General features: G+C 48.8%; 7 protein-coding genes across 7 annotated transcripts; 2 read left to right on the forward strand and 5 right to left on the reverse strand.

Moving 5' to 3' along the window:
• Window positions 1-132: 132 nt before the first annotated feature.
• On the reverse strand, window positions 133-1,243 carry CTRU02_206589 (lipolytic protein g-d-s-l family; the record flags this gene model as incomplete). The annotated part of the gene is made up of 4 exons (XM_036730196.1): window positions 133-199; window positions 269-946; window positions 1,005-1,053; window positions 1,111-1,243. The coding sequence occupies 4 exons, from the start codon at window positions 1,241-1,243 to the stop codon at window positions 133-135; spliced, it is 927 nt and encodes a 308-aa protein (XP_036578169.1).
• Window positions 1,244-3,122: 1,879 nt separating this feature from the next.
• CTRU02_206590 (acetoin reductase) lies at window positions 3,123-4,117 on the forward strand (the record flags this gene model as incomplete). The annotated part of the gene is made up of 3 exons (XM_036730197.1): window positions 3,123-3,166; window positions 3,272-3,523; window positions 3,577-4,117. The coding sequence occupies 3 exons, from the start codon at window positions 3,123-3,125 to the stop codon at window positions 4,115-4,117; spliced, it is 837 nt and encodes a 278-aa protein (XP_036578170.1).
• Window positions 4,118-4,349: 232 nt separating this feature from the next.
• Window positions 4,350-6,300, reverse strand: CTRU02_206591 (pantothenate transporter; the record flags this gene model as incomplete). The annotated part of the gene is made up of 9 exons (XM_036730198.1): window positions 4,350-4,730; window positions 4,785-4,954; window positions 5,003-5,072; window positions 5,127-5,484; window positions 5,541-5,705; window positions 5,757-5,832; window positions 5,886-5,958; window positions 6,007-6,063; window positions 6,127-6,300. 9 exons carry the CDS (start codon window positions 6,298-6,300, stop codon window positions 4,350-4,352), a joined length of 1,524 nt encoding a protein of 507 aa, XP_036578171.1.
• A 589-nt stretch (window positions 6,301-6,889) lies between these two features.
• CTRU02_206592 (amidohydrolase) lies at window positions 6,890-8,233 on the forward strand (the record flags this gene model as incomplete). Its single annotated transcript, XM_036730199.1, has 1 exon — window positions 6,890-8,233. The coding sequence occupies one exon, from the start codon at window positions 6,890-6,892 to the stop codon at window positions 8,231-8,233; it is 1,344 nt and encodes a 447-aa protein (XP_036578172.1).
• A 245-nt stretch (window positions 8,234-8,478) lies between these two features.
• Window positions 8,479-10,756, reverse strand: CTRU02_206593 (C6 zinc finger domain protein; the record flags this gene model as incomplete). The annotated part of the gene is made up of 3 exons (XM_036730200.1): window positions 8,479-9,436; window positions 9,488-9,655; window positions 9,711-10,756. 3 exons carry the CDS (start codon window positions 10,754-10,756, stop codon window positions 8,479-8,481), a joined length of 2,172 nt encoding a protein of 723 aa, XP_036578173.1.
• A 400-nt stretch (window positions 10,757-11,156) lies between these two features.
• On the reverse strand, window positions 11,157-12,476 carry CTRU02_206594 (RTA1 domain-containing protein; the record flags this gene model as incomplete). The annotated part of the gene is made up of 3 exons (XM_036730201.1): window positions 11,157-11,812; window positions 11,881-12,016; window positions 12,084-12,476. 3 exons carry the CDS (start codon window positions 12,474-12,476, stop codon window positions 11,157-11,159), a joined length of 1,185 nt encoding a protein of 394 aa, XP_036578174.1.
• A 343-nt stretch (window positions 12,477-12,819) lies between these two features.
• Window positions 12,820-14,425, reverse strand: CTRU02_206595 (C6 zinc finger domain protein; the record flags this gene model as incomplete). The annotated part of the gene is made up of 2 exons (XM_036730202.1): window positions 12,820-14,314; window positions 14,376-14,425. The coding sequence occupies 2 exons, from the start codon at window positions 14,423-14,425 to the stop codon at window positions 12,820-12,822; spliced, it is 1,545 nt and encodes a 514-aa protein (XP_036578175.1).
• Between the last annotated feature and the right edge of the window lie 1,265 nt (window positions 14,426-15,690).

Genomic DNA, 15,690 nt, shown 5'->3' on the forward strand with positions numbered 1-15,690 from the left:
CGAAGGCTTTTTGAAGCATTGCATGCTCCAAACTTGATGAAATTGTTCAAACAAATGACCTTTGTGTCTTGCATTTCAGTTGAAGCTGACGAAATGCCTCCCAACGCTCGCAGACTCGACCACAATCGGAGATCAAAACGGCCCACTCAGTACGTCCAGAACACGTTTGGCGATCCACGAGTGCGTGAGCGTGGTCGGGCTATTTTATGTCAGACAATGCCCTCAAACTATTACGCCTGGGCAAGAGAAAGAAGGAAAGACAGCTTACTGATATTCATCCCAATATACCTGCCTCTCAGCATCCCTGCAAACAGTCACGTTGGAGGTTTCCCCATATACCCCAACTAAACAGCTTCCATACTTGCCCAATGGCGCGAAACCGTACTTCACAGGGGTGGCATAATACTCAAACTCGTCGAAGAGCGGTCGAAGGTCAACATTGGCAGCCATTCTACCTGGACCTGCTAACAAGTCTCCTAAAAAGTTGGTGTAGGTCGTCAGCTGTCGTTTCGAGAGATTATCGATGAAGAAGCCATATGGTAACCTGGCCAGGTCTGGCGGGGAGATTGTGAGCACTCCAGCGTTAGGGTACGCATCACGCAACTCCAACTCAGCCCTCTCTAAGAACTGAAACGACTGTGAAGCACTAATGCTCGCATTAAATAGGATGTCGTTGGCGCCAGCGAACAGTACGAAAAGAGGCGTCGCCAACGCTTTGGAGTCGGACGTCGAGAAATTTGCTCCTTGAGGCGTTGTCTTGCTCAGGAACATTACGATCTGATCTAGAACTGACGGCACTGCGATTGTGCTTTTCGGCCCTGTATATCCCTGGACGAGCGAATTGGACGTAGTAGCACCGCCTACCGCGTAGTCATATAGCGGTATGGACAGGTTGCCGGCCACATACTCGGGCCAAACGATGCCATTGGAGAAGCGTCCGTTGTAACTTTGCGTTTGGTCAGTTCAATTCCTCAACGTTGTCTGGCAGGTAGCTGGATGCTAACTATCTTTTGGAAGGCCAAGTACCTCTCGATACCCGAGCCGAGCCGTTCCCTGTATTGCCATAATCATTAACGGTTGTCCTAGATCATACTTCCACAGCCTACGTACCATTGTCGCTCATCGAGTCTCCGAATACTACAATGCTCGAGAATGAGTTAGAGCCAGCTTGGCTATTCGGCGAAATTGCAGAGGCATAACATGCAGCCACGAAGACGATGATTAGAAAATGAATGCAAGTCATCGTCTAGTGTGGTCTTTGCTCTCCGTTGGCCTTAACACAATCGGTACTTAATCCAGAGCCTAGCTAATCGCCGTCGAGTTTTCGAACATGGATCAACTTCTGGCAGCGCTTCTTGTTTTTTTTTTCTTGTCTGGAAAACAATAGGGCAACTGGAAGTCCGATTACGGTTTGCCCTTAGTCCTTGGCAAGGTGCTCTTACGGCTTTTATGTGGCGTACCGCTCAAATGCTTTGCTTGTAGCATTCCATCATCTGAAGGCCTAAACTTTCGGGCTTACCCAAATAAGGCATTATAACCCTAATTTCCAGTCCTGAGTAGTGGATCAGCTCTATTGAAAGGCTAAAACAGAAAGCCGTATTTGAATGGACAGCGACATACCTTCAAGGTCGTTGCCATCTCAATTTCTGCTACGTGTGCCAGCCAACGCCTACGCCGCAGGTGGGCCACCGGATCAAACGGCATGAGAAGTTTTACATTCCTAGAGGGGAATGTGATGATCGACAATTGCGTTGCATGCACTTATTGAGAGAGTCGTGTTTAATAACTGACATTCCTTGTCGATGGAAAACCATGTAGCCGCCGAATCATGAGATCGCTGTCACGGCACTACAGACCCGATTCTGTAGTGCCAAGTTAATGCATCATCCCGTAGCGAATTGACACTTTCCAAGAGACACTACCATTGATCCTAATTAGATCAAATCGAGCCTTGAAAAGAATGATATATAAGCATGTATGCGTATGGCGAAAACAGGGAAAAAAAAAAAAAAAAAACATCATGTGCGTGAGCATGAAAATATCTATTCACAGTGGACAGAGTGATTCACTCTCTTGAACAAGCTGGGCGGAGCGGTCCCGTAAATAACCAACCTCCGGGCCCCGCTGACAAACCCTTGGGGAGCGGTATTCTTTCTCCATGCCGGTCCCGCAACGGGCCGGCATGCCGCTATCAGACCAGCCACACTGCCGTGCGCCACTAAAGCTTGTGATAGAATGTTCATGTTGCGTGATTAAGAAATTTAGCTTAAATCCAGTCATAAATAACGCTTTAGCTTCATTGCTTATGACGATCCGGATTTAACAAAGACATGCGACTGAGCAACCTGTCAATGTTGGGCCCTTATAGATGTCGGCTAGGACTTTCGGAGTCAGCATTTCTTTTTCATGTCAATCTTCCAACGATGGCGCTGAACCGTGCAAAAGAGCAACTAAGCTGGTATCTCAATATTGACGAACCAACGACAATGTTGGGCCATTATGGAGTCGGGTCAGTACGCTCGGTGGGCGGAAGCACACTTCTTGGCCGACCGTGGGGGTCAAGCTCGGATAACGGATTCCTTCGACCAGGGGGATTCGGTTCTCGGTACAACCGCTCGCGAGTGAGCTTATCGAACTTGTAAAGCACGCGACCTGAGGCTCTTAGATTAGAGCTGACTACAAAATACAATAGAAACGTCCTAGACAAGACACTTGTACAATTATCTGGTGATTCATCATGTCAAGCATCAAGGACCTGTCGTACGAGTCACAAAGAAATGCCCCGCCTGAGCTGGGCAAACCTGATCGCAACCCACGAATCTTACCCGGCTGCCCGGAGTTTGTTCCCCGCAGGAACAATCCAACAAAGCTCGGGAGGAGCTCAAACCCCCGCACGCCTGACGTTATGCCATCTCGAATGAACACCAGGGCGGGGCCTCATAGTTGACTTCTTTTAAATCAGGCCATTCATCGTGAGAGCGTTCGTCGTACCATTGTCGCCGTTGATATCGTTCCCTTTTAAACACCATTTAGAAACGGTGGACTTCAAGCAAAGTGAGGCGTACAGTCGTCAACATTCACCTTACACCTCTCGACCGCTTTCCTGAAGAACCTGAAACACTATGAGCGCCTTTGTCGGAGCATTTAGGCCAACAGCACGTTTGTGGTAAGCCTCCCTTCTTATTATTTGGTCGCAGCTCCTGAAAAAAACTCCTGTTGAGAGTGGTTATCATGGTATCAATTAGAGGAAGATCACTAAGTACCATCACAGCAACCGCGTCGCCATTGTAACAGGCGCGTCCCGGGGCATTGGCAAGGCGATTGCTCTACGCATCGCGCGGGACGGCTACGATGTCTGCATCAATGACATCGCCGCCAATCAAGCTGGCTCTGAGGAAGTGGCCAACGAGATTAGGGGCTTAGGTCGCAAGTCAGTCGTTGCAACCGCGGATGTGCGCAAACTCAATGAAGTTCAGGCAATGATCCAAACTGCTGTCAAAGAACTTGGACCTTTGAACACCATGTAAGATTTCGGATGGCCTTATGATGTAACGTGGCGAACTAACTCGACAACAGGATTGCCAATGCTGGTATTGCCCAAGTCAAACCTCTTCTGGAACTGACTGAAGAAGATTTTGAGAATATGTTCCGCGTCAACGTCTTTGGCGTGCAGCATTGCTACCAGTCCGCCGCAAAACAAATGATAGAACAAGGAAACTGTACACCAGAGCAGCCCGGTAAACTCATCGGCTGCTCTTCTATTGTTGGCTTCAAGCCATTTGCCCTTCTCTCCCACTACTCAGCCTCCAAGTGGGCCGTTCGCGGGTTGACACAAGCGTCGGCTATGGAGTATGCTGAGCACAACATTACTGTTAATGCATATGCACCAGGAATTGTGGGAACGGCCATGTGGGATCTCATTGATGAGAAGCTTGGTGAGAAGACGGGTGCTAAGAAGGGAGACACGATTAAGAAGTTCACCAATGACCTGATTGCTTTGAAGAGGACGAGCGTACCAGAGGATGTAGCGAAGTTTGTGAGCTTCTTGGCGAGCCCAGACAGCGACTACGTTACGGGACAGACACAGATTGTGGATGGAGGCATCAACTTCACTTGAGGTGTTCAGTACTGCATTGGAAGTTGAACTGGAAGCAGGGGCAATAGGGACCAAGGAATGTTTATTCATTGTGTGCAAGCAAATGCAATCGTAATACTATTATGGCCACTTGACATGGCAAATCAACGTCGCGTAAGGGGTAGAAATTGAAATTTCTGGTCTCGAACTATTATCTCGACGTTCGGCAATGTCACTTGTATAACCTTCGCCTAACCACAACATATAGTCCATTCTAAACACTGTACCTAAACTGCTTGTCCTCCTTATCCGTTACATCACTCTCAAGTGCCCCTGCAGCATCGAGAATGACCTCCGCTTGACCGCCCTCAGTACCCTGACTATGAGCAAAGGCCGCATCTCTCTTAGAGTTATCCCTAGAGCACAAAAATCGGTAGGCAATGATGACTATGAAGAGCAGGCACCAGGTTACAATTGCTGTAACAACACCCTTAAAGTACCGCGGCTTCTCGGTCCAAAGTTGCGGAGCTCCAATACATCCTGCACAGTATCCAATGAAGAACATGGCGTTGACAATAGCACGTTTAGTGTTGCCCTTGACATTTGAAGCAGTAAGAGATAGTAAAATCGACCACACCGCAGTGATGCAGGATGCCTAAACGAAAGATGGTAAATACGTAGACAAGATCGTCAAAGGTTGTGAACTCACCATCCAGGATGCTCCAATCATGCCCCAGCCATCTTCAGTCGACAGTTGCAATAGTAGGATATTTCCAACTAATGGTGGGATAATGAGCACAAGAGCAACCAATGTCCTGTTTTTAGGAAACAACATGCAACCGCAAACGCCCAACCACAGCATTCCTACTTGCACAGCGCCTGAAAAGCCATTAATTGCGGTTCCGTAACGAATTTACAGCTACTTACCAGAAGGAGCCGTGTACAGCATTGTCTCAAATTTGTCGTAGCCAATAGTGTTGATGACCAAGGAGGCAAACTTTCCATTCAAAATGAGTATCCTGCAGCCATGATTCTTGGGAGCACAACTCACCGTGAGCACTGGAGATTGCATGGTGACTAGTACACCAAACCAGAAGACAAACCAGGTCTTCACATCCAGGAGAGCTTCTTTTAGTTGCCTGAGCGAGAATGACGTCTTGTCACCACCTTCGCGGTCCTTGGCCATACGCATAGACAGCACTTGTTTCTGACGAGGCGACAGGAACCAAGCATCCCTCGGGCCGTTAGGCATAAAGAAGTAGAAAACAACCCCCGAAGCCGAAGTTATAGCCCCACAGACTAGGAACAGTGTCCGCCAAGGAGCCAAAGTCAGCGCGGTGTTCTTTGCAATGCCGTACATTAGCAGACAGCCACAAATCTGGGCCAAACCATTCATTGTGATCCAAAGCCTGTCACTTCATCAGCTTCTCGTAGTTTTGCCGTGGAATAGAAGAGGACAACGTACGCGGTACGGAGTGCATGCTCGTCCTTCCGATACCAGATACTGGTAATCGTAATGAAGGCTGGAGAAACAGCTCCTTCGGCAAATCCGAGGAGGAATCTCACTGCGGCGAAACCAGCGTAACTGTTTGGGGCGGCGAGGCACATGCATACGATACCCCATATCACACTGCAAAATTCAGCTATGTGTTCAATGTCCGTCAGAGGTGAAAGTACTTACACTGTAACTCCAACAAACTTTGTGAGGTGAAACCTGCTCATCAAGTAAATGAACGGGTATTCGGATACAAGTTGGCCTTCGAAGTTCTTCATCAGTGATACGCTTTCCTACTGGGATGCTCATACATACCAATGTAGAAGATGGATGTACACCAAGAGTACTGCGTGCTTGTCATCCGCAAATCGGTGATGAGGCCGAATACCTACGTCGATCAGTCGCAAAGCCCGTTTTACATAGCTAGCTGTCTTACGCTCGCATAACTTAGACTCTGCTTGTCTAAATATTGCAGGAAAAAAACGACACACATCTGGTGACCGAGAACTTGTGTAAGCCATGTTGTTCTTTATCGCTGTCATACGAGTGTACAAACCATGGGTAGAATAGTTAAGTCAATTTTACGAAGAACGGCCCTTTCTTCCTCTGCCGTAAAGGAATCGTCAAACTCAACAATCTGGCCATCTTTCTCATCGGTCTTGTTATGTCGAGTGTCTTTCTCTGGTAAGTTTGTCATCGCACCAAGTTGGGTGTCATTGGATGAAGCCATTGTAGCCTGCAGATGCCGTAGAATCGTATCTGCGTCTCAACAGGAATTCAGAGTAAAGGCCCTAGAAAACAGCACAGCGGCGGTCTTAAATGCAATGAACGTTGTATGTATCCACTTGGCTCACTAGCATATCTACAACCTGGGGTATGGTCATTTTCCCCGCACTCAACGTGCATATCGGAGTCATATTAAGCATCCCGCGATATCTATGGTGAAGTTGATAGCAGTGATATCAGGGTGGGGCCGGTCATTTTCCCGATAGATATGAGGGGGCATGTGGCAGATATCCGATGCGGCTATCGGCAATATGGCCTTGTCTTGCCCGCGCCCAGATGATAGGGTAACGGTTTACCGGTGTGGTGCACGCCACTTGATTATTTACTTGGGATGGCGTTGATCTTCTAAACGAAGCCAATCAGACAAATAATCGCATGTCAAGAAGCATTGGGCAAACGTTTGCATAGCCGAAGTTGTAAATGTGTTGGGCGCCCTAAAAACTTAACTTGAGCTTCCCCTCACCTCGTTCCCTTTCTTTACTCAACGCACATCAGTCAAGTACGAATTGTAACGACATTCACAGCAGCTCAAGATGGTAACCGAAGCAGACCTCAAGCCATGGTTGCGGGCACCACCACAGAAATACATTCTTATCAATGCCACCGTCGTCGATGTAACGAATGGTTCACTGCGGACGAGCTCCGCGGTGAAACTGAAAGATGGCTACATCGATGCAATTATTGATTCCGAAAACTCTGCTATTGCAGCAGCTCAACAACAAGGCTTTGAAGCAATTGATTGCAGCGGCAAGTTTATCTGCCCAGGTCTCATCGACTCGCATGTGCATATAATGGCCGTACCGGGATTCGGCGACCTCTCGAAAGCCTTCGGCAACCCAAATGACGTATCGCTACTTCGTCAGCCATATGTGTGTGCCCAGATGCTTCACAGGGGTTTCACAAGCGTGCGAGACTGCGGAGGCGCCCTTCTCGCTCTCAAGGAGGCCATCAACGATGGTGTTTTCCCTGGGCCCCGTCTTTTCATTTCAGGACATGCACTCTCACAAGCCGGCGGACACGCGGATTTCCGCGGACCTCATGACCACACTGCATGTTGCGGAGGATCAACGACAGGACTTGGCCGAGTTTGCAATGGTGTGCCGGAATGCATGACTGCTGTCCGAGAGGAGATCCGCACCGGTGCAGATTTTATCAAGATCATGGGCTCTGGTGGTGTCTCTAGTCCTACGGACAAGATTGATCATCTTCAGTTTACTGCTGCTGAAATCCAGGCCATGGTTGAATGTGCTTCCAACGCGGGAACGTACGTGACTGCACATGCGTATACCCCCAAGGCTATCAGACACTGTGTTGAGAACGGAGTTCGGGGAATCGAGCACGGCAACTTCATCGACCCACCTACGGCGAAGCTTCTTGCAGACAAGGGAGTTTATCTCACCCCAACTTTGATTACATACGCCGAGATGGCGTCGCCAAAGTGGAAGGGATATCTCCCACCAGAGTCAAAGTCTAAGAATGAGGAGGTCCTCACTGCTGGTTTGAATGCTCTCAAGACAGCGCACGATGCCGGTGTGACAATCTGCTACGGCACAGATCTTCTGGGCCCTCTTGGTGCTGCACAATCGTTCGAGTTTTCTTTGCGATCGAAAGCTTTGCCAGCATTGGCAGTTTTGCAGAGCGCTACGATCAACCCTGCGAGAATGGTTGGCAAACAGGATTCGCTTGGTCAAATCAAGGCGGGCTTCGAGGCGGATATTGTCATTACAAATATTAACCCTCTTGAAAACGTGGCAATCTTTGACGACCCTGAGTCGCATGTGTGCGGAGTTATTAAGGAGGGAAGAGTTTACAAGAGCAGATGGAGCGGACTCGCCGAAGATGGAACGGTGGGCATCAAGATAAAGCCTGCTCTTTGACGTCCATGTATTTGTTATCTATGAACCCGAGGTTTTGTCGACTGGCGTTTTGCAATTTTTGAAGTGATATTTCTGTGCTCTGGACTCTGTTTATGTGTGGACTGGAGGCCTTTCAGCACGTCAAGCAGAACTGCATTGTACCACCCTTAAGTAGGCCGGTAATAAGTCGAATCAGCAGGGAGACCAGTATTCATTTCATCAGTATTTTGGTTACCATACAGCTTATCATATTAATATTGCTATTCTCAATCTGTTGTAAAGTCGAGAACATCCATTCCTGTCAATCCCATCAAGTACATCTGATCATCCGAGAATGAGTTCAGCCAACTTTCATCAACAGAGGACATGGGTAGAAAGTCGTGGCAATCAGCCAGTGAAGATAGTTCCCCGGGTCGCGGCTCAAAAACCGATGTTGATGGTTCCGGGAGTTGTAAATCCGCGCCTTCTTCCCAAAGAGAGGAACCCGTAACATTTGCCTCAACTGCATGGACCTGGCCAACAGGTGGCGGCTCTTCTGATCTTTCTGACAAGGAGTCATCTTCCACAAAACTCTCAGCACCCCCTGTCGCCGCTATCCACTCTGCCCATTGCCCGTAACCCCTCGGTGTCGTCGTGGGAATCGGAGGTATTTGGCCCTCTCTACCTGACTGGACGTCTAGATACTTCGCCCTTGCTTCGTTTGTAATGCTCTGCAGTGCCTCCACGAATCGTACCCCCATACTAGCAGTCGAATTACCACCTCCAGCCATTCTGCGTAGACAGTCCAATCCAAAGGCAACTCTACCCTCATATCCCGAGTCTCGTTCTAGGATGCCAGAAAGAAGCACAATAATGGTTGCAATGCTACAACCTTGAAGATCTGTGAACGAGAATCGCGCCATATTACCGCTTTGGCTCAACCCCTCAAACAGCGCCAGCATTTTCTTGGCTGCCTTGATGCAGGCTTCAGCCGCTTTCTCGACGTCTGTACTGATTTGGGGTGCCTCTTCGTCTGGACAAAAGACAGTACGAAGGCGCGCACGAACGAGCGTCACGACGGAGACTTTTCCCATGTCGATCCAGGCAAAGTGGTAGTTTAGGTGTAAATGAAATACAGCTCGGTAGCTGGGAGATTTCGGATCAGTATTCTGGAGCTTCAAAGATTCGGGCAAAGATCGTTTCCAATCCTTGAGTTCTTTTTCAAGCCTCATCAACTCCGATTGGCTGCACCAGCATTAGAACCAAGGTAAAATTCCAGGGCAACTTTGAACTTACGCCGGCTCTGAAAGTCTGTCAAGAATTTGCACAAGCTGGGCATTTGCCACTTGGTGCTGTACATTATCAAACTTCTGTGACGAATCTCGCGGTAGGGGACGAGGTAGACGAGCGGTAATTATGTCTTGGTTTATGGATCTAGGACGGTTAAGCTTTATTGTCACTGTTCTTTGACGAGTTAGTAAATCAAATATGGCCTGTGTGTCTTGAAAAGACGTATTACCGCTCAAGAGAATAGATCGACCACCAAAGCCGTCGTCTCATCTCCTTCTCATCTTCACTTTGAGAGGGTTCATCAGGTTCTAAATGAAGGCCGATAGCAAGGGCTTTTCGCAGAGCAAGGCCCATATATACATAAGACGCGCTGATTGCACTTGTCGGCATCAGATAGACACCAAGAACGAATGCAGCCTGGACAGATCGCAAACATGGCCGATCAATCAAGTCTGCCATCAGGATTCGCGCTTGATTGTAGAAGCCCCGGCCAGGATCAAGGTCCTCAGGCACACTATTACTGTTCGTACTCTTAGGCTTCGCTAGACATGTCCAGTGACTTCCCAGGGCGAAAACTGCAAGCGCAAGACAGACGAACCCAGTGTCGGTTCGAAGTCGTGAGGTTTGGTTGTTATAGAAAAGTTCCAGCTCAGAAGTGAACTGGGCTTGGTCAAAGTAGAAGAATACGTCAGTCCCGTATGTTATGCAAACGGAAAGGAGAAAATCGGCAACTGGTCGAGGTGGAAATCTCTTCACGGCTTTCTTGACTCGACGCATCTCAGCGGGTTCCATTGTGGGTGTGCGTGACAAACGAGCTTGTGCCTTCGCCATGTCACGTTCCTCGGGTGCAGGTTGCGAGTCGAGGCAAAACGCATCACGGAGTCGAGACAGAAACCTAGGCCACATGAAAGCTTCTGTTGGGCTTCCGCCTGCGGGAGAAAAGTCACCGTTGATGCTCTGGCCCAGTGACATATTTTGGGGGTAGAGCTTTTTGTCAGCATTTGGAGGAACTTGAGGGCCTTGGTCGAGGCATTTTGCTGAGTTCGTTGCTGTCGTTGCAGTGCTGTTATCTACTTTCTCGACCGAGGGACTCTTCTCCCGCTCGAATCGGCATGGATGAGCTCCTTCCAGACACCTCTGACATGCTCCAGATGCAGTCTCAATGCATCGGTTCTTTCGGACCTTGCAGCGGTCGCAGGCGCGGGGGGCACGTTTGCGGTCTGTGTCAGCAACCCTACGGCGTCGGCGCCGTCGGAGTGCCGCAGTGGACTCCATTCCCAAGCAGTTGGGCCAGGTAAGTATGCCAGGGGTGTAACTTTGGGCGAGAATGTTAAGCAAGTCCAGTTCAGACCATCGAATGTCAAGGGCAATGTTGTTGTTTCTCCGCACTTTGAACACTGAGATAAGGATTGGGGATCCGCAGACCAGGGTGGCAGGGATTGAGCGTATATGTTCGACCAGTAATCTTCTATCAACTGCGCTATCTAAAATTGCTGTACTTCTGCTCTATATAATTATGGTTCAACAAAAAAACATATAAAAGTTGCCATGCTCGGTCGTTAGTCGATGCTGGCGTTGGTCCCTGAAATGCGGGTGTTAAAATCTAAATACCAACATGCGAAATGATTGCGAAATGATGGGCGGATGATCCCTTTTAACGCAATAAAATCCTCGATCAAGGGCTAGAAGACCTCCTCTTTGTAAGCTCTTGCTCTTCAGTTGACTCTTTCAAGGGTACTCTCCCCTTTCTCCTAGCCAACGCGCTCTTGACTGACCCAAAAAGGCCCGGCATTTCGGAGCCAGGCCCGTTGAACACCGCGCCGGGGTGAACCACATTGAACACGGCAATCGCCAGCAGCATTGGCACTGCTTCGAGAGCGTAGAAATAGGCCTCATGAGTAATCAGTTGATTATTCATCCCGTGTCCTGACGAAAACTCGATTAATCGGTAAATGATTCGAACCGTGATCATGCCTAGCGAAAAGTAAAGCGCCCACATGAGCGGCTTCCATGCTTGAGATTGCTTTCCCGCAAGGCTTCCGATTCGATTCATATCGCGCTGGAAGGTGAAAGCAAGAGCAACAAAGATGAGGATGAAGAACTCCTGGAGGCCGATGCCGCCCATGTAGATGTGAATCGCACGCATCTGCTCCTCGGGAGGAGTGGTAGGGCCGGCCATGCTTCCTCCAACAAGCTGGATAATGAAGGAGATGACATCGAGACCAACAAAAATCGCGGCAAACGTAGAGGCAGGAATGCGGAGGAGGCTGCGGGACGGATGGAAAAAGTAGATCATTCGACCGAGGGTCATGTATGCAAAGGCGTTGACCCCTTTTGTTTGTCAGTGTGTGAAGGAACAATGGCAACGAACAAGAAAGACTTGAGGTTGTGGGACTTACACAGTGGCGCAAGCAAGATGAAGATTTGGAAAACGAGATAAACGCCGCTACTTTGTTGGAACTTGGTGCTGATGGCCCGGAAGCTGAAGGCGAGCGTTTCCCAAATAGTCGCCATGATGATAACCCAACACCATTTCTGTCGTTATGTTAGATATGTTTCTTTTGTTTTCTTGTTTGTCAGGCATGAAAAGTGACATACGGACCTTCCTATGTGCGGCTGCCTGCCAGATATGTACGCCGGTCAAGACGCCAAACAAAACGGCAAAGATGATGGCCGCGGTAAAGCTGGGATAGTAATTCCATAAGGCGCCGCATTCTCCAGGTGGAACATAACCGTTGGCATCCGGCTCAACAGTTTGAACACAGGTAGGAATGGCGATGTCTATTGTCTTTGCTGGGATTGTGACGTGACTGTTTGTCACACCGGGTATGGTAATAAATTTTGTTTCAATGAAGTCTCCCGTGGGAAGTGATGTTGCTGGCGTAGTTACTGAAGCTTGACGGTTATGTATAAGTTGGTTGATGGTGGGCGTGGGGCCTGATGGTAGGGCTACAACGGAGGTGGCCAAGGCCAGGATGATCCAAGAGAGAGTCATAATGATGGAGCTAAGGATGAAATTTCAGAAAGAACTGGTAGTGATTGTATCTATCCATGTGCTCAAGAAACGAAGCCAAGTCATTGATATTTAAATGAAGTTCATGACGCCCGTGGTAAATGGTTATCAAGAATGGCTAATACTGCACAGCCACTGAGCTCGCGTTCTTTACATAAAATAGCGAGCCGACCAATCACAATCTAGGAAAATAGTCTAACAGACATAATCGCTCGCTTGCGGGAAGGATTCAAGGGGTGCGCGTCAACACACCCTAAAAAAGAGTTACGCAAGGTCTGGAGGCACAAACAGTAGCGTCAAAAGACAATAGCGGCTGAAAGTAAAATTAGGTCTTGCGCCTCATCTGGACTGAAAACCAGTCGTCCTTGACCGTGATTGGGCCCCCAGGTTCCCTCATCAGGAGGGAGATTTGCCTCCAGATCGTGACACTGCCATCTTTCCCTACTTCAAACCTCGTCTTGTCCTGCATAGCCGAGTCTTTGATGCGTTTTCCCTCTTCAGGAAGCGTTCCGTCGTCAAATACATCGTCTAAACTGCCACCTGGCGTCAATTGCAAGTCGTGCTCGAGTTCGATCATCCGGCGTCCAAATGAAAGTACGGAACTGTTGTCCCATAGCGTTTCCCGCTCATGTGACAGCGTTTGTACGAGCTGTAGCGCGTCGAGTCGTAGTCTAAGGCATCGGCATTTGATGATGACAAAGCCCAGCAGTGGGCCAAACCCCATATCAAATGTGAACTTGGCGCGTGGCTGGTTTTGCTTCGAGGATTTCAGTAAGTTGTCGGCTTCATACGAAAGATCGATTATCCTTTGAAATTTATCCAGTTGCAGATCGAATATGGCTTCTCCGCGTGACAGACAAGTTTCGATCCAGATCTTTCCAACAAGCCATTTCACCTCCAACAGTTTTTCAACCATTGATTCATTTGCGGCGACGGTTTCCTTACTGCTCTTCGTCTTGTATTTCAATAAGTTGCGAAGCGCGGCGTGCCAGCTATCTAGTTCTGCGTATATATCTTGTCGTTGACTCAAGGTTGTTTTGCTTGGCTTTGGGCTTGGATCGTCTCCGAGGCGGTACTCGTCAGCTGAACGCACGAATCGAATCGTCTTAACGAGGAGCGGGTCAAGTGCGGCTTGAGCTTCGGCTAGATTTCTAAACGGGGCCTTCGGAACGCTCGCTACGGCTTCCAAGACAGGGAACGTCTCTGGCCTTACACCAAAGAAGAAGGGGAAAATTCCAAGACGGCAGAAGGCCGGCTCCAAGAAATCTCGAATCAACCTTGACTTGGAGCTGGATCCGTTCAAAATGTTGATGCCATGCCGGCAGTGGTTGATGGCTCCTTTGCATTCGCCACGTAGCATATCGATGCAAGTAAACAGAAGACAGACGAGCAGAACGGTCTCAAGATTATCGGTCGTTCTGAGATACTTGATGGCTTCGTTGTAGTTGGAGACGGCAAACGTATTCTTCTCGCCGCTGATTCGATCCAGAGGGTTTTCCTTGAATTTCTCGTAAAGCGAGCTGATGGCGAGGACGGCATGCCTTGCAGCTTTTTCTTGATGGGAAACTTGAGTTACCAAGTGCGTCCAAAAGTAGTTGTCCAGTGGGCCAGCAAGCACTGGTGCAACTGCACTCCTGAAGAAGCTCAAAGCGCGTAGCTCCGGCTCGGACGCGGCTTGGGTAAGGGGAGGACGAATCCGGAGCAGCTGGGCCCATGAATATGTGCCAGCTGGCGGCGCCACATAGCCATCACACTTCCTGCCAGTACTGACACATCGATTGCAGGCTGGACGCGCCTCATCGCATTTGACTCTGCGGATCCTGATATTTGATGAGGACCAAGCCACAAAACGTGTACACATGCAGACAGCGGGTTTCTTACTTGCAGGTGATGCAGCCGGTCTTCACTTTGGTCATACCATGTCGAGGCATTGCGACCGACTGGGTAAGTTGGCCTTGAGAAAGGTTATGCAGTTTGAGGCGATGGTCAAGATACTTGCGACCTAAAGAGACCAGACACTCCCGTCTTAGTCAAGATCCGAGGCAACCTATGGATGGGCAATTATTTGACAGCAAGTTTTCCAGCTCCAGGAAATGAGCCTCCTAATTATGTGAAGAATGTCACGGTGGACAGAAGGGCAAGTCGTTTTCAACCCCAGGTAAGAAACATTTGGGCCGGGGTCTTTTTGATAGAGTCCGTTTCAGATGATTAGACCATGGGGAGACGCACAGTTCATTCGCTAGAAGACAAAGCTCCGAATCCCTTACACGAGCATCCCACTAACTGGCGGGGCATTTGCGAGCGGACCAATCGGCTCACATGGACAAAGAGACCAATTGGGTGTAGTCTGCTTACTATGGATTTAGTGCACAGCAGGCTCTGGAATCTAGCCAGGGGATGTGGCAGTGCATTTACCACACCTCAGCCACATGTTCTGAGCATTAAAATACGCTTATGCAACTAGCACTGTGAATAACTCATCACACACCTAACCCTGTAGAACCCCTCAGCACTTTAGCGTGCATAAGCTGTGTACACCTGAATATCCTAAGCACCTAACCTACTAAGTTACAGAGGGTTTGGGGGCTTTAACAGCGATCATATGCAGAGCATATGACAAATTGTCGTGTGGAAATGGATGTAATCACACTGAGTAATGCATAAAGTCTCTCGATGTTTTGCCACACCCCTTGGTTAGATTTTAAACCACTCGACGTTTCGTACCTAAGAATGTCACTCTTTTACTGTGGATGATTTTGGCTTCAGTGTCACGTCATCTCAACTATCTCGAAACCTCCATCTATTCTGTCACTCTCGAAGCTAAAACTACTTACTTACGTAGAATGACAGCCTTCAACACCAAACAAACAGGGACATATGGTGTCCTGTTAGACAGTCACCTTTACCTCGAATCTTGTCGTACTCTGGCAGTTCTGGCTAGTCTTCTTGCTAGAGCGTGTTCTTGAGATTACGAACAACCACATCAACTACAGCGGAAAGTATGGGATGTACTGAATGTTTCGATCTGTATTCTGCGTCCACAAGTATAAATTTCTCCTCTTTACACTACTTTCTTAGGGCCCGCAGCCTGCTAGCATACTATGTTGAGTGATGTTGGGCAACTGTAAGGTTTCTCCCCTGAATGTCACCTTTGGCCAGCAACCATCTGCAGAATCCCCAAACCTGGGCAGAAGCC

This window comes from Colletotrichum truncatum (genome assembly GCF_014235925.2).
Source record: "Colletotrichum truncatum strain CMES1059 chromosome Unknown Contig_0003, whole genome shotgun sequence".
Taxonomy (NCBI): domain Eukaryota; kingdom Fungi; phylum Ascomycota; class Sordariomycetes; order Glomerellales; family Glomerellaceae; genus Colletotrichum; species Colletotrichum truncatum.